Source organism: Sorex fumeus, unplaced genomic scaffold (assembly GCF_029834395.1).
Source record: "Sorex fumeus unplaced genomic scaffold, SorFum_2.1 ptg000021l, whole genome shotgun sequence".
Taxonomy (NCBI): Eukaryota; Metazoa; Chordata; class Mammalia; order Eulipotyphla; family Soricidae; genus Sorex; species Sorex fumeus.
The window spans coordinates 10,650,509-10,671,521 of NW_026606078.1; the positions used below are offsets into that span (position 1 = coordinate 10,650,509).

The following is a 21,013-nucleotide window of genomic DNA, read 5'->3' on the forward strand; positions in this document are numbered from 1 at the left end:
GGCGACAATTCCTCCCATGTGGCAGAGCCCATCTTTGGCACAGAGGGCCCAAACCCTGCCGGGTCCGTCCTGCTTCAGGGGTGAGCTGCACCTGCCAGGGCCCCGTGAGTGACGAGTCGCGCCCCGGGCTGGGGTGCAGGTGAGTGAGCGGCCAGGGGGCGTGCAGGAAATCAGAACCCAGGTGTTCGAGCCCGGAGCGCGGAACTCGCGAAGTGCCCCTCGCCTCGTCGATCGAATGGGCCGCGGCCCAGGCCTCAGTTTCCCCGCGCGTGGGTGGGGGGAAGGGCAGGGGCTCGAGGGGGCGGGGCTTCGGGCGCCCCCGCCCGGCGCCCGAGGAAGCGGCCCCTTTAAGAGGCCCGCCCGGCTCCGTCAGCCGCCGCGGCCGCCGCCCCCCGGCCCTCCCCTTCCTGCGGCGCCGGTGCGGGCCGGGCTCCGAGTGAGTGCGGCGGGCGCGAGGCCGGGCGGAGCGCGGAGCCCGAGGAGGCGGCGACTGCGACTGCGACGCGGGGCGGCGCGGGAGCCGGAGGGAAAGGCGCGCGCGGGCCGGGCCGGGCGGAGGGGGCAGCGGCAGCGCCCCGCGCCGCCGCGCAGCCCCGCACACAATAGCGGCGCGCGCAGCCCGCGCCCTTCCCCCCGCCCTCGCGCGCGCCCCGCGCCCCGCGCCCCCGCGGAGCCCGGCCCCGCCGCCTCACCTGCCGCCTGGGAGGGGGCGGGCATTGTTCGCCGGCGCCGCCGCCGCCGCCGCCGCGGGGCCATGGGGGTCGTGGGCCGGCGTCCCGGGCCGCGCGTCGCCAGCCGCCCGCGCCGGCGCTGAGTCCGGGCCCCGTTCGCAGCCGCGCGGCGCAGGTGAGCGAGGAAGCGGCCGCGCCATGGTGGACCCGGTGGGCTTCGCCGAGGCGTGGAAGGCGCAGTTCCCGGACTCGGAGCCGCCGCGCATGGAGCTGCGCTCGGTGGGCGACATCGAGCAGGAGCTGGAGCGCTGCAAGGCCTCCATCCGGCGCCTGGAGCAGGAGGTGAACCAGGAGCGCTTCCGGATGATCTACCTGCAGACGCTGCTGGCCAAGGAGAAGAAGAGCTACGACCGCCAGCGCTGGGGCTTCAGGCGCGCCGCGCCGCCGCCCCCCGACGGCAGCGCCGAGCCCCGCGCGCCCGCGCCGCGCCCGCCGCCCTCGCCCGCCGACGCCGCGGCCGCCGCCGCCGCGGAGCCGCCGGCCGCCGCCGAGGAGCCGGACGCGCGGCCCGACGGAGAGGGCTCCCCGGGCAGGAGCAGGCCCGCGGCCGCCCGCCGCTCGGCGTCCGCGGCGCCCGCCGACCGGGACCGGGACCGGGAGCGGGACGAGCGGGGCGCCCCCACCAGCGTCGCGGCGCTCAGGTCCAACTTCGAGAGGATCCGCAAGGGCCACGGGCAGCCCGCCGCCGGGGCGGCCGAGGGCGAGAAGCCCTTCTACGTGAACGTCGAGTTTCACCACGAACGCGGCCTGGTGAAGGTCAACGACAAAGAGGTGTCGGACCGAATTAGCTCCCTGGGCAGCCAGGCCATGCAGATGGAGCGCAAGAAAGCCCAGCTCGGCGCCGGCTCCGGCCCGGCCGACGCGCCCCGGCCCGCTTACCGGGGCGCGCGGACCTCGGAGAGCGGCGGCGGCGGCGTCGACGGCGACTACGAGGACGCCGAGCTGAACCCTCGCTTCCTGAAGGACAACCTGATCAGCGCCAACGGCGGCGGCAAGCCCCCGTGGCCCCCGCTGGAGTACCATCCCTACCAGAGCATCTACGTGGGGGGCCTGATGGGGGACGGGGAGGGCAAGGGGCCCCCGCTCCTGCGCAGCCAGAGCACGTCGGAGCAGGAGCGGCGCCTCACGTGGCCCCGCAGGTCCTACTCGCCGCGCAGCTTCGAGGACAGCGGAGGGGGCTACACCCCCGATTGCAGCTCCAATGAGAACCTCACGTCCAGCGAGGAGGACTTCTCCTCGGGCCAGTCCAGCCGCGTGTCCCCGAGCCCCACCACCTACCGCATGTTCCGCGACAAGAGTCGCTCCCCCTCGCAGAACTCGCAGCAGTCCTTCGACAGCAGCAGCCCCCCGACGCCCCAGTGCCAGAAGCGGCACCGGCAGGGACAGGTCGTGGTGTCGGAGGCCACCATCGTGGGGGTGCGCAAGACGGGGCAGATCTGGCCGAGCGATGGGGACAGCTTGTCGGGGAGGCAGGACGGCACCTTTCATGGAGATGCAGGTGGGTACCACCACCCCGAGCCCTCCACGCCCCTCCTCGTCCCTCCCCCCGTGGATGGGTAGAAAGTCAGAAAAGGGCTTTTGGAGAGGGAAGACTGTCTGGAGGTAATTTAGAAATGCTGTGGTCCACCGAAGGGTTTTGCTCGGGTTCTGCGCTCCGTCCCTCTCTTCTTCCCGGGTGCAGAACCCTTCCTCGCTCCTGTTTTGGCATGGGATTGCGGTGGTCAGTGACTTGCTTGTTCTGTTGGTTCTAGAACTGTAAGCTTCTGCTGAAAGTACTCTGAGTTGGGAGCAGGGTTCCCTGAGTACCTCAGTGTCACTGTGATCCATGCAGGGGAGGCAGTGATGGTGGCGTTAGCGGGGAATGGGGGCGGCGAATGACCACTTTTGCCAAAAACTCTGTGTAGGAATCGATCTTTCCCATCGCCCCACAGTGCCTGTTCTGGAAGGGTTATGTGACACGTTTGGGGAATCCAGGAGGTGTGAGCTGCTCTCCAGCCATGGAAGTGTCAGGTTTGCTTGCAAGTCAGAGCAGGTGAAAATATGCCTCAGGAGGAAGTTAGGCGGCAGTCAGTTGTGACTCAGTGGACCTCTGAAAATTGATGAGGTGAAGATTGTATCCTGGACTGAAGCAGAGCCACACCCGTTCTCATCTGCCTGGCTCTGATGAGCGACTTCATCGCTCGTTACTCACCCACAGCCTCTGCTGGGCATCCCCCAGCTCCGTTTTTCTGCTCCCAAGGTGCCCATCTGTCGTCTCTTCATCCCAGGCATGATGAGCACCTATTGGTGTTATTTGGGATTTCACGTCTGTACTAGAAATTTGATTCCTGGCTCTCTGGCTATGCCATTGGAGTTACGTCCATAACTGGTGGGGTGAGCTCAGATGTCTTCACATGATGGAATGAAGGGTCTGGGCGCGGAGGACTCTGCACAGTTTGCAGCCGCGGGAAGGACAGGGCGGATGTGAGTCTGCTGAGAATCTCTAGGAGGCCTTTCCTTGCTGGAGGGATCTGATTCCTCGCTCCATTGATTTTTCTTTTTCTGCTGATGGAGCTGTATGTGCTTTGTTGGTCAGAGCCCAGTGGAAACTGTGGAAACACTGGAAACCCAGTGGCTGTTGGTTCCTGGCTTTGTCGAGACTTTTTTTTTTTTTTGTGGTGGGCCCTCCTCATTTGCAGCTGGGGCTGGCTGTGGATGGCTACTGGGACCTGCTGCCTGGCCCAACTGTGTAGGGAAGTACCCGAGGCTGGAAAGTCGTAGCATTCAGAAGCCTGCTTAGCAGGCACATCACTTTGTCCAGGGTATGGAACTATGCCCTGTGGTCACTGGGCACCAGCAGTGGGCTGAGAGTGCCAGCTGGAGTGCCAGGGTCCCCCAAAATGTTATTAATAAAGAAGAAAATGAGAGGGTTCCATGGAAACCTGCAGTCTGAAGCAGTCTCTTGTTTGAGTGGGGGAAGTGGGGCCTGGTTGGAGGGAGTGTTTCAGTGACCCTCTCTGGGGGTCCTCCCACCTCTGCCAGCTCCTCAAGCTTGTCTATTCAGTGGCCCCTGTAGACAGGGCTGTTTGGCCAACCCCATCCTTAGATGGGGACTCTGGCTAGCACAGTGGAGGTGCTCAGCAAAAGACTTGAGTGTTACACACACACACACACACACACACACACACACACACACTATATTTTAAAGAAGGAAATACTAGGGCCTCTTTACATGTGAGGCTTCTCTACCCTCTCCCCCAAGGAGTTAATTTTCCAACTTGGACCTAACTCTTAGGACTTTCTGGAACCTTTTTTCTGAATGTCCTCGAGATCTCAAGTTCTCGTTTCTGTTAGGTATTTAAACTCCGGGGTCTGAGCTCTGGGAGGCTTTGCACTCTGTCCCCAGCGTGGTCCTCTGAGACTTGTGGCTGTCGGCGAAGGAGGGATCCCACACCGACTCAGCCATCTGTCTCTGTCCTGACCGGTTACTAATGTTGTTTAGATGGCTGCCCGGGGCCTGCACGGGAACAATGACGAAAACGACAGTGTGGGAGGGGGTGGAAGTCACCCTCTGCAGCATCGGCGCAGTCCTGGGGCCCTGGATCGCGCAGTTTCAGGACCCCCTTGGAGGAGTGCACAGCATATTTTCTAAATTGTCATACCGCTGTGTGCCAGCCCAGTGATCGTGGGCTTCCGGCGAGGGCTCTGTTGGACTGGGGGTGGCTGCAGTCACCCTGCACTGGGGGGCTGTTCACTTGAGGGATGAACATATTCAGGTTGTGGCAGAGCTGGATTCTGGGCCCCTGTGGGGCTGCAGAGCTATCCTGAGGAAAGAGCACCTTCATCTTAGGGGTTTTTCCCCCAACAGACCATGTGCCTGAAGAAGATAATTGGGTCAGGCCAGGGGGTCCTTCCAGCTGTGCGCTCCCAAGGCCCCCTGGTTGGTTTACTAACTGTGACACCCCACCCCCCAGGCACAGGCCAACCCTTCCCTCTGGACAGACTGCTTAGAAAGACAGTAATCTTTGCCATTTGGAACTTAGAAGTTAGTGGGAGAGAAGAATCCACCTCATTCAGAGATCACGGATGCTTCTGGAGGCGCTAGTAGTGCAGAGAGACCTTGACAAGTCTGCCGTCAGTGCGGGGTGATGGAAGGGGGAGCTGGCTGCCTGAGAAGTTGTGGAGCAAAAGCCTAGGGGCACCCATGTCAGTCCACTCCTTTTTTTTTTTTTTTTTAATTGTGGTAAATCTACCTAACATGAAATGGACCACCCTGACCCATTTTAGCTACAGGTAAAGATATAGTTCAGGAACTTTAGGTACCTTTGCGCCGTTCAGCTGTCACCATCCATCTCTAGCACTCTTCGGAACTTCCCAAACTGAACCGATTCCATTTGACGAGTAGTAACTACCCATTTCCCCTCCTCCGCCCCTGTGAACCATCATTTTCTGATTTCTGTCCCTTTGAATTTTCTACTCTGTGTCTTATGCCAGTGGTAATCATGCAGTATCTGTGTGGCTATTTGTCTGCCTCGTTTCTTCTAGTGTAACTTCCCTAAGATGTACCCATATGGTAACACAGATTGTGTATTGAAGGCAGGTTTTCCTCGTTCATTTTCGGTCTCCTGTGGAGCTTGGCTCAGAGAGATACACATAACATGTACAGCAGGTCCTTGAGTAATGCTGTTTGTTCAGTGTTGTTTCATTGCTATGTTGATGAAAGAAAAAGGGAAAAAATCCTGGGACCATGGTCAGGAATTTGCGAGTTTCTGCCCAGTTCTCCATGGTTTTTCCACCACTGCCCCCCCTCCCTGCCTGAATTCCCTCCCATATCTGAAATATGTGCACTTTTTTTGGGGGGGAGGGGCTTTTTGGGTCACACCTGGTGTTGCACAGGAATTACTCCTGACTCTGCACTTAGGAATCACTCCTGGCGGTACGCAGGGGACCATGTAGGATGCTGGGGATTGAACCTGGGTCGGCCGCATGCAAAGCAAACACCTTCCCTGCTGTACTAAGGCTGCAGCCCCAGAAATATGTGCACTTTAAGGCCGTTGGAGCACATATCTGATGGTCCCACTCTGAGGGCAAGTCCAGGGGGATGTGGCTGAGTGTGCCCTGTGCTGGGAGGATGCCTTGTCCCGGGTTTGGTCAGCCTGCTTTGTACCCTGAGTTGTTGGGACTTTCTGGCCACCCTTAGCTGGTCTGGAATAAACTGACTGGAGAATGATTGAAGATTATTTTTTTAATATTAGCAGTCTTTTGGATCTTTGCTGAAAAGTTCTGTGGTGTTTTTGTGACCAGAAATAAGCTGCAGGAACTTAATTCTTCTGTATATCAATTAGTCCGTGGTGAAATTAGTTACTTGGTAGAAGTCCTTTTGCTTCCAGTCTTAAGTTTCCAGTGAGGAATTCCTCTTAGATTTGAGTTATTGTGTTTGCTTTTTGTTTTGGAGCCACATCCGGCAGTTTTGAGGCTTTACGGTAGCACAGTGGGGAGGGCGTTTGTTTGCCTTGCACACGGCCTACCCGGGTTCAATTTCTCTGCCCCTCTCCAAGAGCCCGGCAAGCTACCAAGAGTATCCCGCCCGCTAGGCAAGCTCCCTGTGGCGTATTCGATATGCCAAAAGCAGTAACAACAAGTCTCACAATGGAGACGTTACTGGTGCCCACAGGAAGCAAATCAATGAACAGCAGGAGGACAATGTGACAGTGCTACCCTGGATTTGTGCTAAGGGATCACTCCTAGCAGTGCCCTGGGAGCCGAGTGTGGTGCTGGGAACTGAACCCGGATTGGTTGTGTGGGAGGCCTTGTTCTATTCACTGTCCTCTCTGTCCAGCCCTTCGATTGGAGAAGCAGTTCAGACCTGAACTTCCAGCCTGTGTTCCTCAGCCCTAGTCCATGGGTCACGTGTGAGATGTGACCCGAGGCTTATGCTTCTTTGTGCATGCTCACTGGAGTTTTCACATTCCCTTAAGCTGCTTAATTTTGCCCTTTGGACTCTGGTGACCTGTTGTTGCCAGAATGATCTCTGCTTTGTTGTTCCCTTGAATGGACCAGTTATGACAGTGTGAGTGAGTAATCAGGGCTCTGCGTGTGGGGGTGCGGCAACGGGTCCCCCAGGCCTCAGGTCGGCTGCATGGCTGGTCTCTTGCCTGGAGACACTATGGGTTCCTTGTCCATCAGCAGACACGCAGTGTACAGATCCCAGGCCGCAGTCAGCAACAGGATGGAAGCAGGGTCTAGATCAAATTTTACAAGGGTTCTCTGGCTTGGAAAGGGTGACTATCTTATTTTGGGAATGGACCAAGACGTTCTGGACCCTGTCATTAAGGAGGGAGCTGGGGCTGCTGCTTTGAGCGGCTCCAGAGGAACATGCCTTCCCCATGACTCTTTTTTTGCCTCATTTGTTGCTTCTGGCTTCAGTAGCCACCTCCTGTCCTGGTCTGAGAGTCTGTGGCCTACAGGGCCTACATGTGTGACTTCTCACCCGGCAGAGAACATGCCAGGGGTCATCCTGGAGGGGCCTCAGGTTGCCAGATAGTAGACCTGCATTTTGGTTGAAGTTGCTTTTCTTAGGTCAGGGTTCAGGGGGTGGTGGTAGATTAACTGTGAACCCCGTGTCGGTTCTTGACCCTCACAATTCCTGTGACTCACGTAGGATTTTTTCCTTTGGGGGAAAAAAAAAGAAGTGATTTTAATTAAAACACTTATGTAACATGTTACAGCTTTATTTTTGTGTAGAAATAAGTACATTGCATACATGAACACAGGGCACCATTTTCAGTACCCATTTTAAGTACCCACTTCACAGAATTAAGTATATTCACATGGTTGCACAATCTCTGGAACTTTTTTTCTTATCACCGCAACTCCTGGACCCATTAAGCAATCACTTCTCTCCTCCCCCAACTTCTGGCAAGGACCAGTCTCTCCTTTCTGTTTTGGAGATTTTGCTTATCACTGCAGGTGTCTCATGTAAATGGAATCATCTGCTCTGCTCTTTGTCTGGCTTCTTTCACTCCAGTAGAATTTTGAAGTTGCCCGGAGCAGCATTCTCATCCTTAACCCTCCCAACCCTGAGAGGTGTGTTCTTTTGAGGAGCAAATCACCTGTAAGTGATGGTGATAGTCCTTTAGCTGGCACAGCCCTGGTTTTGAAGTGGCCCAGTGTTAAGACAACCGTAGCGCAGTTCACGGCTGGATGACTTAAACAGCAGAACTTTGTTCTGGCAGTGGGACGTCCAAATCCAGGGGCCCGCTGGGCTGACTTCCTCAGAGTCTTTTATTCCTTGGCTAGCAGTGGCCGCCTCTTCCTGCCTTTTCACATAGCCATCTCTCTGTGTGCCCATATCCCTGGTGTCTGCTTGTATATCCAAACTTTTCCTCCTTTTATACCGGGTCAACTCACTAGGGCCCGCATTCATTACTGAGTTTTATTCTCGCTTCTTTGTTGTTGTTTTGGGGCTAAACACTGGTCTGCTCAGGGCTTACTCCTGGCTCTGCGCTCAGGGATCACTCCTGGCCAGGCTCAGGAAAATATATGGGGTGCTGAGGATTGAAACCAGACAAGCACCTTACACACTGCACTGTCTTTCCAGCTATCAACAACTCAGTTTTCGCTTAATCACCTCATTTAAGATGCTAACTTCGAATAGTCCTTTTAAGGTAGTGGGGGTTAGGACTTTAGTATATGGATTTGGTAGGGGTGGACAAAGTTCAGCCTACAGTGCTCAGTGAGTCTCCAATTGGGCTGCGTAGAAAAGGGCTGTCACAGCAGAGAGAAATGGCTTGTACTGGCTCCCCCAGGCATATTTTAGGAATAGTTTAAAGCTTGTATGGTGTTTGGCAGCATGGCATAGGAGAGCTGTGATCTAGTAGTTCATATATGGCCTTTATTTCTTCTCATCTATAAAGTTAGGGCCTTAGGCCCTGCCACCGCTAAAATCCTTTCCTATGTGATTTCATTACTTTTTAAATTTTATTTTAACTTCTTTATTTTTATTTTGTTCTTACCTTTATACCAATCTATAGCTACCTTTTCTTAACCAGGACACCCACCTCTACGTCATTCAATCATGCATAGGTGTTCATTGAACGTGTCAGGTGTGGGAATTCTCTTGCCTTTTTCCCCCTTTTTTCTTTTTTTTAGTTTTTGGCTGTACATGGTGATGCTCAGGGGTTACCCCTGGCCCTGCACATAGGAGTAATTACTCCTGGTGATGCTCAGGGGACTATATGGGATGTCAGGAATTGAATTCGGGTTGGCCGCATGCGAGGCAAATGCCCTACCCTACCATTGTACTATTGCTCCAGTCCCCAATTACCTTTATTTCTTATTGGAATTTCCCTCCCATGGTCTTGTCCTTTGAAAATCAAAACACATATACACATACTTACACTTTCATTATATTAGGATGTCTTCCTTAACTTTGTATCTTTAAATGCATATTTGAAATGACTTCCTATTAGTTTTGTGTCTGTCTGGCCTCCTTCTTGGTGGCAAGATCCTTGGGACGAGGAAGGTGTGCCCTTCGTCTCTATTCCATAGCATAGGCCTCACCTTGGGTCCTCAATGGCGTTTGACGTCATGGTAATGATCTCAGCCCACCTGGGTCTGGCTCTGTCTTGGGTGCTGTGGGAATTTGTGGGTTAAAGATGAAATAAAACTCATCTCTGAAGCTTGTTTGTTTGTTTGCTTGTTCTTGTGGCCACAGCCCAGCAGTGCTCATGGCTTACTCCTGGCTCTGTACTTGGGGATCAGTCCTGGGGGTGCTGGGGAGCCATGTGGAGTTCAAGGGACAGAAACCAGGGTCAAGCGCCCCACCTGCTGTCCTCTCTCTCCAGCTCTGGTTTCTCTTTATTTATCTGCCTCCCTGTTCTGATTCAGCCTCCTTGAAAAAGTAGCACTGGACTCAGGGGCTGCAGCAAGGAAAGTGTTTGGCTTTGGATGTGACCTGGTGGGTTATTTTTCCTTCTCTGCTGAGTCCTGCTCGGTTTCCCCCCTCAACCTTGAGAGCTCCCTGAATCCTCACACTGAGGCCTGCTAATTAGCTGTCTAGGATTCTTGTCCTCACCACGGTGACCTTGCAAAATGGCTGTGGACAAGGTGGTGGCTGGGGCTCAAGGGAGACTTGACCGGTGGGTTTCCTAGACACGCCTGCTGAGGGCTGAGCCCCAAAGGCTGTGATGCCTCACTCGCGTGTAAATATGACTTTGGTGAAGGTTGTTTCATGTGTCCTTCAAGCCTTCCTGTGAAGTGGCTGCAGGGTTATTATCATAATTATATGCCCTCAACTGATAGGGTCTGAGGGGGTGGGGCAAATACAAACCTAAAATAACCTGCCCAAGGTCAGGCTGTTGGGGGCTGGGGAGCAGGGCTGGCACTGACCTCCCTCTCTCAGACTATAGCGATGCCAATCATAGGAGAGGAGACATGGGCTGGATTTCCTCACCCCCAGGTGGAGGCCCTCTTGATCAGTCAGGCAGGTTTGGGGACTTGCTGTGCTAGGCACTGAAGGGTGCTGAGTATCACCAGACAGGTCGTTGTCACCCCACACTGGGTCATTTTCAGTCTGGTGGGGACATGGCCACATAAACCTAAGTGCCAAGATAGGAATCGTCTGGTGCCAGCTTACAGACTGGTGGTCTGTGAAGGTACGACCTTCCAAGGGTGTTCTTTCTTCTCTTATTTTGCAACTCACCCAGAGAAAGGAGAGATAGCACAGTAGCTAGGGCATTTGTCTTGCATGTTGATCCACGGCACCCCATATCGTACCCCCCTGCCCCCCCCCCCCCCACACCCACACCCTCCAGGAATGATCCCTGAGTGCAGAGTCAGGTGTTAGCCCTGAGCGCCACCAGGTGTGACTTCAGAACAAAACAAAGCACATCACCCGGGAAAGAGATGCATCTCTCTCCAGTCCCTGGGGGCCCCTTCACGGTGCCTCCTCCTTCAGGTGAGTGTGTCCAAAAAGACAGAGATGTCAGAGAAATGTTGTTCGACCATCCACCTTCTCCCTTCAGTAGTGGCTGGGAGGAGGAGGACATGGTGTCTACTATGAGCAGGTGCCCAAGGACAAGCGCACCTCGGATGGGAAGGTGTGACAGGTGGCTGGCCACTAGAAAGAAGCTGTCTCTGGCCGGGGACAGTGAGGCGACACTGGAAGGAGAGGAGACCAACTGCAGCAGCCGTGGTGGGAACAGCTCGACAGAGCCGAGGGCAGCGAAGCCCCAGGGGATGGATCTTCTACTCCTCAAGCTTGTCGTTTATAACTCGGTTTGGGATTGGGAGATAGCCCAGGGGTCAGTGTTGAGGGACCCTGGTTGGATCCCTGCACTGCCAGGTGTACCCTTCAGAAGTGCCCTTTCCGCAGCACAGCCAGGGTGGCTGTTCTTGTGGCCCTTGGCACCACAAGGCCTGAGCAGTGCTGGTAAGCGGAGTGTTGCTGGGCATGACCTCCAGGCCCCCTGAGTACTACTTGGGAGCAGCGGTCCCCCCCACTACACACACACAAACACAAAATAAATGATTAGCTTTTGAGGATTCACTTCCCTGTAAAGGCCTGATATGATATCTTTCAAAAAAGAAAATGCTGGTGTGCAGGAAGTGTTTTTCTGCATATGACATGTATGGTTGTATCCTTGTAGTGAACATTCTAGAAAAGGCAACATATGTCGATCAAGTCCCGGGAAAGAACACACCACTTTGGGACTTTGGGAGAGACGGTACAGGAGTTTAGGTGCTTGCCTTGCATGTGACCGAATTCCAGTTTGATCCCTGGCACTGCATATGGCCCCCCCCAGCACTGACAGGACTAATCCCTGAGCACAGAGCAAGGAGTAAACACTGAGCATAGCTGAGCGTTTCCAAAAGAACTCAGACTTTGAAAGTAAAAGAGCTGGACTCGAAGTGGCCTGGTGCAGGAACGTGATGCTGTTGTTGCCAGGAGCTGACTGCCTCCTTGGGAGACCATGTGGCCACAGGGGTGAGGTCTGGGCCCCTGGCTTGTCTTGCAGAGTCGCCTCCTTGGGCATCCAGTGTGAGTTGATTGCACACCACTTAGAGGTTTTAAAGGAGAAATGCATAATTCAATAGGTGCCGGCCATTTCACCCACTCAGAGAAAGCATGGCCAGTAAGCTCTGCAGTGCCCAAGGGTCAGACTTGACCTTTGTTCCCCTCCTGTTCATTGTTGCAGGGTGTTCTGCTGGGCCTTTTGGAGTTCTTAAAGGTGCAGTGTGTATTTTTCTGTATCATGTCTTCAAATAAAAGCCAGCTACGTGTGTTTGTCCTGAGTTCCATCAGCCCCAGGTAACACCAGTGTCATGTGAACCCTCCACGTTGGGACCACAGCCACCCCTTGTGGGATAGAATGGAATCTGCTTGGCATCATTTCTGTGCCGCTTAGCCATGTGGCTTGAAAGCAAGGAGCTAGTGTAAGAAAGAGACCTCTTGATTTTTCTCATAGTGTCCCCCAGGTTTGTAGACACAAGACTTGGAACCATTTTGCTTGTGTTTTCAGGGATGTAAAGCCTTAGAAGAAGGAGGAACCACAGGCTTTGGGAAACGCAGGAGGAAGATGGGAAGGTCTGAACATTTACTAGTGCTCTGGCATGTCTAGACTCTGTGTAGAATCTAGGGATGTTGCCCTATAATTGGCATGTAGAGGACAGAAGTTGGGCATAGCTCTGGTCAGATGCCCTTGGGATGCTGCGGTATCTGTAGGATATGGGGCAGACTCTGAATTGTGAAAGGATGTGGGCTTCCTCTGTGAGCTGCCTCCTTGGGCATTCAGTGTGAGTTGATTGCTCACTACTTAGTTTTAAAGGAGAAATGCATAGGTGAGGAATGTGGCATCCCCAGGATGAACCAGTGACTGTGAGGGCTGGAGGGCATTTTGGTTGCCGCCCAAAGCCACCTCTGCCATTGACTGCACCAATGCCATTGGCCGGTGATCCCTGGCCCAATCCTACCCCCTACTTCCTGAGGAGCTGCAACAGCAAACTGCAGCTAGCCTGCATGGGGGTGGATAGGTGGAGTGGGAACTTTATTTTTTCTTCCCTATTCTCTTTGAGAGCTCCAGAAAGCTTACTTGGGAACATACAGGGGGAAGGGTGGTTTCCATCCTTCCTAGTGACCAGGATGCTGAGGACAGGTGAGTCTCTGGTTTTCCTGATAATACACACACAGACATACGTACACACACACACACACACACACAGACACACACATAGACACACACACACACACACACACACCCTTAGTAAGGAACTGTGGTCCTGGGAGTGGTGGTAGTGGTTTTTAAACAGTTCTGTAATTCATACCACAGAAGTCACTCATTTAGAGCATCTAGTTGCAGTGGGTTTTTTTTTGTTGTTTCATTTTTTGGTTTGTTTTTGTATATTTATAATTATATAAAATGTCTCTAATTTTAGAACAGTTTATCATCCCAAAAGGCAACTCTGCTCCTTGAGCCCTGATCCTCTCTCTGCCCCCAACTCCTGACTGGCACCTCTTGTCAAGGTGTTGTTTCTGGGCATTTCACCTGAAGAGCTTCGTGTAACAAGTGACCCTTTGTATCTCGCTTCTTTCACTTAAAATAAGGTTTTGAGGCTAACCCATCCAGGTGGTAGTATATATTAGTGCTTTGTTCTTTCCTGCTTTTTTTGAGGGTATGTTTATTTCATGTGTGGTGTGGTTTTCGCCTGGACACTCTGCCTGCCCACCATGAGTGCTGGTCAGACCTGTCTGTGGGTCTTGGGAACTAAGAGGACCTCTTGTCAGAGAGCTGCTCTGGCCATTGCATGTTGGAGGCCCAAAGGTAACTGGGAGTGTGTGGGACTCACAGGATGAGATGGTAAGGTGGTTGAGCATGTGTTTTTGTTTGGTTGGTTTTTGTGCCACACCTGGCTGTGCTCAGGGCTGGCTTCTGGTTCTGAGTTCAGGGATCACTCCTGGCAGTGCTCAGGGGACTGTATAGGATGCCAGGGATTGAACCCTGGTCAGCCATATACAGGGCAAGTACCCTACCCTCTGTACTATCTTTCTGGCCCCAAGGTTGAGTTAGTCATCAACTTTGGTGGTTCCCACCTTGTGGGCTGATCCCACTTTCGGATCTTGTTTGTTAAGAACTTTCCCATCAGAGTGTACCAGGGATTAAACCTAGGGCCTCATGCATGCAAGCATGAGTTTTATCACTGGGCCACAACCCTAGCCCATCTGACCTTGTAAAATTGTGATGAAATCAACAAAGGCTAGAGATCAGATTAAGAGGGTGCCGGCTAGCAAATCCCCAAGAGACTGAGTTGACCAAGGCCTCTGCTGTAGGACGGATGGCCGACAAGAGCTTTAGGGAAGTCAGCTGCATTCAGCACAGTGCCTACCCTCAGAAGGGTCCTCGTGGAGGAGGGGACCCTGCTCCCCCTTAGCTGGAGTGTTGTTGGAGGCTTCAGGGGAGGCGCTCACAGAGCTGGTCTGGACACTCACAGTTGAATAGGGAGGGTGGTCTTTGTCCCGTGGCGACTGACTGACAAGTGATGTGAGGGGGTGAGCTAGGCTGAAGACCACCTTTCCTCTTTGTTCCAATGGGGGCCATTGTGCTGGGATTGTGCTGGGTGCAGTTACGGTCCCATCTTTTTTTTTTTCATTTTGGGTTACACCCAGCAATGCTCAGGGTTTACTCCTGGCTTTGTATACTCAGTAATCACTCCTGGTGGTGCTCAGGGTCCATATGGGATGCTGGGAATTGATCCCGGGTTTGCCGTGTGCAAGGCAAATGCCCTAACCGCTGTGCTATCGCTCCAGCCCCCTGTCCTATTATCCCGAGTTCCTCCTGACATGGCTTCATGAAGGAGTTGGATGTTCAGCACCTCGTCTCCATCCCCTGGCTGTGTTTGTGTGTGAGCTAGTGTGTGCGAGCACACTTTGGGGGCTGGTGAGGCAGGACAGCAGTGCTTGCCCTGACGCAGCGGCCCTGGCTTTGCTTTTTGCTCCCTGGCACCACATGGGCTTGATCCTCCATCCCCTGAGCAGTTCTGGGTGTGGAACCAACAAACAAAGGGCATTTTAATTTTTTGCCCATAACTTAGCTCTGAGACCAGAAAGTGTGACTCCTGTAGGGATGTTGACCTTTTTCGCCTTCTTTTCCATAAGAACCTGGGTGAAAAGGGTCTGTATTTGTGCTTGTAATTCAGTTTTCTGTTTGAAGGGGCAGGATTCTTTCCTGGACTGGACACTGAGCAGTTAGTTGCTCTCTGTATTGGAAGAGTTGCCTTTTTCCAGCACACGTGAGTCACAGGAACAGAACCATGAGACCGCACGAACTGACGTCTGTTCCAGGATTGGGCTGAGCCCGCTTCACTAGTCCCTCTTCTCTCCTTCTTTCTTTCTTTCTTGTAGAATATGGGGGAAATTGCACATAATATGAAATGTACTGTTGCCATCATTCTAAGTGTAGAGTTGGGAAGTGTGAAATATTCAGCGTTTTTTAAGAGGCAGAGTTGAAAGGAAAACACGGACCTGTTCTTTGGGAGGCTTTCTTCCACTTTGATGTCCTGGCAAGCAGGAAGCTGGCTCAGTATCAGCCCTTAACTGGGGTGCAAGGGGCCCGCGGTCAAGGATGGGCGCTGGGATGAGTGGGTACCTGAAAGAACCCTAATGTGGAGCAGAGCACGAGTCTCCAGGGAGGGGCAGATGGCATCCCCGTCTCTGGGGAAGAGGGCGTGGGGTGGGGGAAGGTGTGCCAAGCGCAATTGAGAGTGGACAGAGCCCAGAGGCTGGAATGTATTTAGCACACTCAGGAAATGGCAGGACTTGTTTTGTTGGAACATTGGTGAAAAAAAATGTGGGCAGCGGGGGAGGGACCGCTTGGTGGTCAGACTGAGGACATAGCGCTTTCTCTGAGGGTGTGAGGGAGCCGCTGAAGGTCGGTTGGTGAGCAGCGGGAATGGTGCCCCTAGAGCTTTGCCTCTGGAAGGTGCATTTGGCTTTCAGTCTGTGCGCTGGTCTTGTGGGGGTGGAGTGGGAGGGCACTGGCCGATGCTGCCTTGAGGAGAGGTGGGGAAGGGGAGACTGGAAAGGGGCTGACAGGAAGGGGTGAGACCGGGGAGGAAGGAGGCCAGGCCCTGTGCACCCCGGGGTGGGAGGACGGTGAGCACCAGTGCCCAAGCCCAGGGCAGGCGGCATGATGCGGGCCTGGCAGATAAGGAAGTGGGCAGAGAGGAAGCGAAAGACCAGAGCAGGTCGGGGGCCCTTGTGGGGGCCACATGGAGGAGGGGAGAGAGAAGGAGCCCAGGACAGGTTTCCCCTCGCGTGGTAATGAGAGAGATCTCAAGAGTGTGTGGGAGGGGCACGAAGGAGAGAGGAGAGGGGGAGAGAGGGAGAGAGCAGCACATGGGAAAGTGAGGGGGAGGGACAGAGAAAGAATGAGGGGAAGGAAGGGAGGGGGAGGGGGAGGGGAGAGAGAATGAGGAGGGAGGGGTGAGAGCCAGAGAGAGAGTTGGAGGCTGGTCCAGCAGGTCTTTGTCATCTCCAGTCGCCTTTGCTTATTTATTTCCTTCCCTCTAAGACTTCAGCTTCAGGTTCCCGAAACTTAAGGAAGTCAGGAGGGTTAATGGGCCGAGACCTGGCCAGTGGCTAGTCTGGGAGAAGCACTTTGTTCTGGTAGAAATGCCCACGGCTGGACCGGGCAGTGAGGTCTTCGGCGTGCCAGCCCAGGGCCGCGGCCCACTTTCTGTGCTGTGAATCTGTCACAGTGGACTGTGGGGTGTGGCAGGCAGGGGCACGGCCTCCAGAATGGAGTGTCCGATCCAGTCACCCTGTGATCGCGGGGAGACTTCTAGGAGGAGAACAGAATGTGGGTGTATCATTTCTCTTTCCTGTCTCCTTTCCCCTGCACCCAGCATCCTGAGGTCCCTCGAGTATGTCACTGAGTTCTTCTTAGGTGAAGAGGCCACTCTGTAAGTTCAGTGGATTCTCAGAGGCGGCATGGCTGATAAGACCCGGGCTTCCTCACAGAGCTTACCCTAGTTCTGCAGGCACAGGATGGGGCCTTCAGCACCCAGACCAGTCCTGCCCTCATCTGGAGCAGGAGGTCTGGACCGCGAACTGTCTTTAGTTGGCCGTCCATTTCAGGGCTGTGTTGTTTTCAGGCTTTTGGGTAGGGGGTGGGATAGCAGAGGAGATGAGAGGAAAGAAGCAGTGGATTAAAGTCTGGGCTGTGGGTTTACTTGGGAACGCTCTGAGGGTTTTCATTTGACTGGGACCTCATAGCGGTCAACAGGAGTCCATGCTTTTGCCATATCGGAGTCCAAATCTTTGTTTTGGGACACAGCTGGTGGTGCTCAGGGCTTACTTCTGTGTCTGTGCTGAGGTGTCACTCCTGATGGAGCTCAGGAGACAATATGGGGCACTGAGGATCTAACCCAGGTCAACTGCATGCAAAGCAAGTCCTGGCTGTACTATCTTTCTGGCTCCATTATTATTATTTGTGTGTGTGTGTGTGTGTGTGTGTGTGTGTGTGTGTGTGGGACTTCGCTGAAACATTCCTTCAGGTGTAAAAATGGAAGACTCGATCAGGTCTCACCTCCTAAAATATGAAACTATGACTCAGGGTTTTCCCCCCAGAGAAGCAGGATATGAGGTTCAGGTTTGCTTGAGGATGGGTTGACCTTATCCTAGGTCCTGCCGTAATCCCCAGTTCCTTGATGTTCCTTGCAAATGGTAGTGCCCTGAGCTGGGGCTTGCAAGTTCAGACTCTAGGAAAATCCCGGAGGCTACTGGTTATGTGATTTCATCAGCACTTTTGCTTTTGTTAGAGAAATAACTTCTGTGTCTCTTCTCTCTCTCTCTCTCTCTCTCTCTCTCTCTCTCTCTCTCTCTTTCACACATACACATAAACACACACACAGATACAGAAACACACACACACCACTTGCTATTTTATTGCTCTTCTGGACTGCGTGTAACTAAATTTGAAAAGCGATAGCGCAGTCGGTAGTTGTTTGTGTTGCATGCCCCGACTCTGGTTCAATTCCCAGCATCCCATATGTTCCACTGAGCCAGGAGTAAGCCCTGAGCACTGCCTCTAGAGGCCCCAAAACAAACAGATAAGCGAACACAAAAGAAAAGAAAGAGAAGAAAAAGCACTTTGGCTTCTCTTCTGTTCCTCCTAGCCATGAATTAGATTAGCTCGATAACATGGGCCAGTTAGTTCTGGCTCTAGTAGACGCTCCGAGCAAACTGAAGGCAGAGGCGCTTGCCTGGCTGAGTACAGCTGCTCTCAGCCACTGGAAGCTGGCAGGAGCTGGGCCAGGGCAGCAGGATGCTTCTGGTTTTGTGAGGCCTGAGTTTTGTGGCTTGTGTGGTTGTGTAGAGCTTTGGTGGGAGGTGTGAAGATACAGCAAGACCATATTTGGAGCGAGGGCAGTGTACCTGATGGGCTTGGAGAGGAAAAGTGAGCAATGGCCAAGAGCCTGGGTCTAACTTCAGTCTTGCTGCAGCTGAGTGTCAGCAGCCGGGCGTTGGGCTGTTGTGGCTCGTAGACTATAAAGCAGGGAGTAGCTGCACACTTGCTCCTCCTGTTCTCAGTTACCCATCTTATCTGTGCAGTCAGCTGCTGCTTCGGAAATATCTCTCTCTCTCTCTCTCTCTCTCTCTCTCTCTCTCTCTCTCTCTCTGTGTCTCTCTCACTGGTGTGAGGATTGAATTAGGGGCTTCACGTATGTGGAGCATGACTTCTCATCTCATGCTCTAGTGTTCTCTCTTCACTCGCCCCCGCCCCCATCAAACCTCTGTCTGTGGAAGACATTTTCTCTACTCCGGAGCCTCTCCTCAGCTCCCTTGTGCCCCCCTGGTGCTGGGTAAATTATTGTCACTCTCTTTGGCCTCTGTAAGTGAGGAAGCCACACAGTAGTGTTTTGATGACTCTTTTAGTTCTCCCATATTACACAGAGTGAAACGACGAAGTCATGTCACTCTGAATTCCCGACTCAGAAAACCTCTTTGGCAGATGGCCCAGTAGTTCTTCTGTGGAACTCCGATGGCATCTGGCAGCCTGAGGTGAATGGGGTCCCGGGGTTGGTTTAAGGGCTCATGGGAGCCAGGATGGATGATCCTGGGCTGCTTGGTTTGCTCTGTTCCCTCACTACCTAGAGCTGGCTTCTTGGGTGCCCAGAGGCAGTACACGTGTCCCCTGGGCAGTGGGTAGCTTAGCAGCAGGGAGAGCTGCAGGCAGGGTGGAGCTGATGATGTCCAGGCAAATGTTTGCCAGTGGGGGACCTGGTGATGCCTTGCCAGCTGGTATCTTTCCAGCTCGAGGGCAGCCCGGTGTGTCAGCAACATTGCCAAGGCCAGCACCAAGATGAGCAGGTTTGGATATGTGTTTTTTTTCTTTTTTCTTTTTGGGTCACATCTGGCAATGCACAGGGGTTACTCCTGGCTCTGCACTCAGGAATTACTCCTGGCAGTGCTCAGGGGATGATATGGGATGCAGGCAATTGAACCTGGGTTGGCCGTGTGCAAGGCAAACACCCTGCCCGCTGTGCTATTGCTCCAGACCCAGGTTTGGATATGTGACTCTCATCTCTAGGCTGTGTTACTGGGGGATGTCTGGGGCCTGAGAACCCTCCTTCACCTTCCTCCAAGAACGCATAGCCTCTGGTGGCCTGCCTGGTGGCCCCAGCTGGGGTCTGAGTCTGAGACTCGTTTCCTGCAAGGAATATACTTTCCTGAGGATTCTCAGGGCCACTTGGATCGGGAGCTGTCTTGTGTCTGAGCTGGCCAGTCTTGGGGAGTGGTTGGTCCGTCTGGGAGGCCTAAGGGCAGGAAGGAGACTGTTGACGGTTCTGTGGGCTACTCATGCCGCAGTGGTAACTCACATTTTCCTTCAGAGTTTTCTGTCTGGTGGACTCCACTTACAGTGCACCTGGCTCCTACTTCCATAGTTCCCTCCTTGGTGGCCTTGCAGAGAAGTCAGAGACCACCTTCCTTTCCTTGGAATTTTTCTCTTGAGTTTGGCTTTGCACTTTTGTAATGGGATCTGAACCGACTCCACCCTGCTGGGAGCTAGGTGTTCCCTGCCATGCGGATTCTCAGACTGGAAGAGCTTAGAAATGGTAAGCTTGGACGTGAACCAACAGAGGTTATTTGAGTCTCTTTGCTTTGCTCTGCAGTTCAGTGGTTGTCAGGCTTTTTTTTTTTTTTTTTAGGCCATCTGCTAACTAATTTAGACAGTGGCTCAGAGGTAAAACCAGTGCTATTAAGTAGGTACTTAATCATTTTAAATCATTAAAAAAATGTTCAGATCCTAAGTGACACAAAAATGTGAGTTAGTTTGCTGACCCTGGTTCTACAGTGATCTGCCTCTTAATTGCTGGTGATTATGAAATATGGTGACAGAACTGTGTGTGGGTGGCATGTTCATGTTCAGGAAGTTGCTGGAGCTTTTCTCTGGAACCTGTGAGGCAGGTAGGATCAGTTTCCCTTTCCCCAAGAAGGCTCTTTCCTCTAGGAAGTTTCTGGAGGTGGCAGAGCTGGGCTGGGAGGTAGTTAGCTTATTAATACATCCCTGTTCCCTTCTGGCAACCTGCCACTTCTTGGGGCTGAATGTTCATCCCTTGAAACACAGTTTGCCACAGTTACTAATTGTTGAAGCTATGTGATGGGACACGCACAGTCACGTTACTGTGATGTTTTTTAAAACGTGTTTGAAGGCCAGAGCTGTATTACAGCTGATAAGATACTTATTTTACACATATCTGACCCAGGTTCAATCCCAGGTTCGATTCCCGGCATCCCATACGGTCCCTTGAGCACTGCCAGGAGTAATTCCTGAGTACAGTCAGGAGTAACCCCTGAGCATTGCGTCCCCACCCCTAACCCCCCAAAAAAAAGAGAAAATGTGTTAAATTTACTTTATAACAAAACATTTTAAAAAGTTAATTTTTGAGATATGTGGATAAACTCCCACCTTAAGAAAACTGGTATTGAACTCGCTCGGGATGTGATACGCGTGCTGAAAGTAAACTATAGACCGAACACGATGGCCACTCAAATTTCTATTGCAAACTACAATACCTTAAAGGAAAGAGTGAGCAAAAGGGAATGCCCTACCACAGAGGCAAGGTGGGGTGGGGAGGATGGGAGGTGGGGGTGGGAGGGCTACTGGGATCATTGGTGGTGAAGAATGGACACTGGTGGAGGGATGGGTACTTGATCATTGTATGACTGAAACCCAAGCATGAAAGTTTGTAAGTCTACAGCTGTACCTCATGGTGTTTCACTAATTTAAAAAAAAGAAAAGAAA

General features: G+C 53.2%; 1 protein-coding gene across 1 annotated transcript in view; it reads left to right on the top strand.

Moving 5' to 3' along the window:
- Positions 1–749: 749 nt before the first annotated feature.
- Positions 750–21,013, top strand: part of BCR (BCR activator of RhoGEF and GTPase) — a 119,289-nt gene continuing 99,025 nt past the window's right edge. Inside the window, exon 1 of the mRNA XM_056113615.1 lies at positions 750–2,229. Coding sequence (XP_055969590.1) covers positions 870–2,229 — 1,360 coding nt within the window. The 5' untranslated portion in view covers positions 750–869. The remainder of the gene's footprint in view (positions 2,230–21,013) is intronic.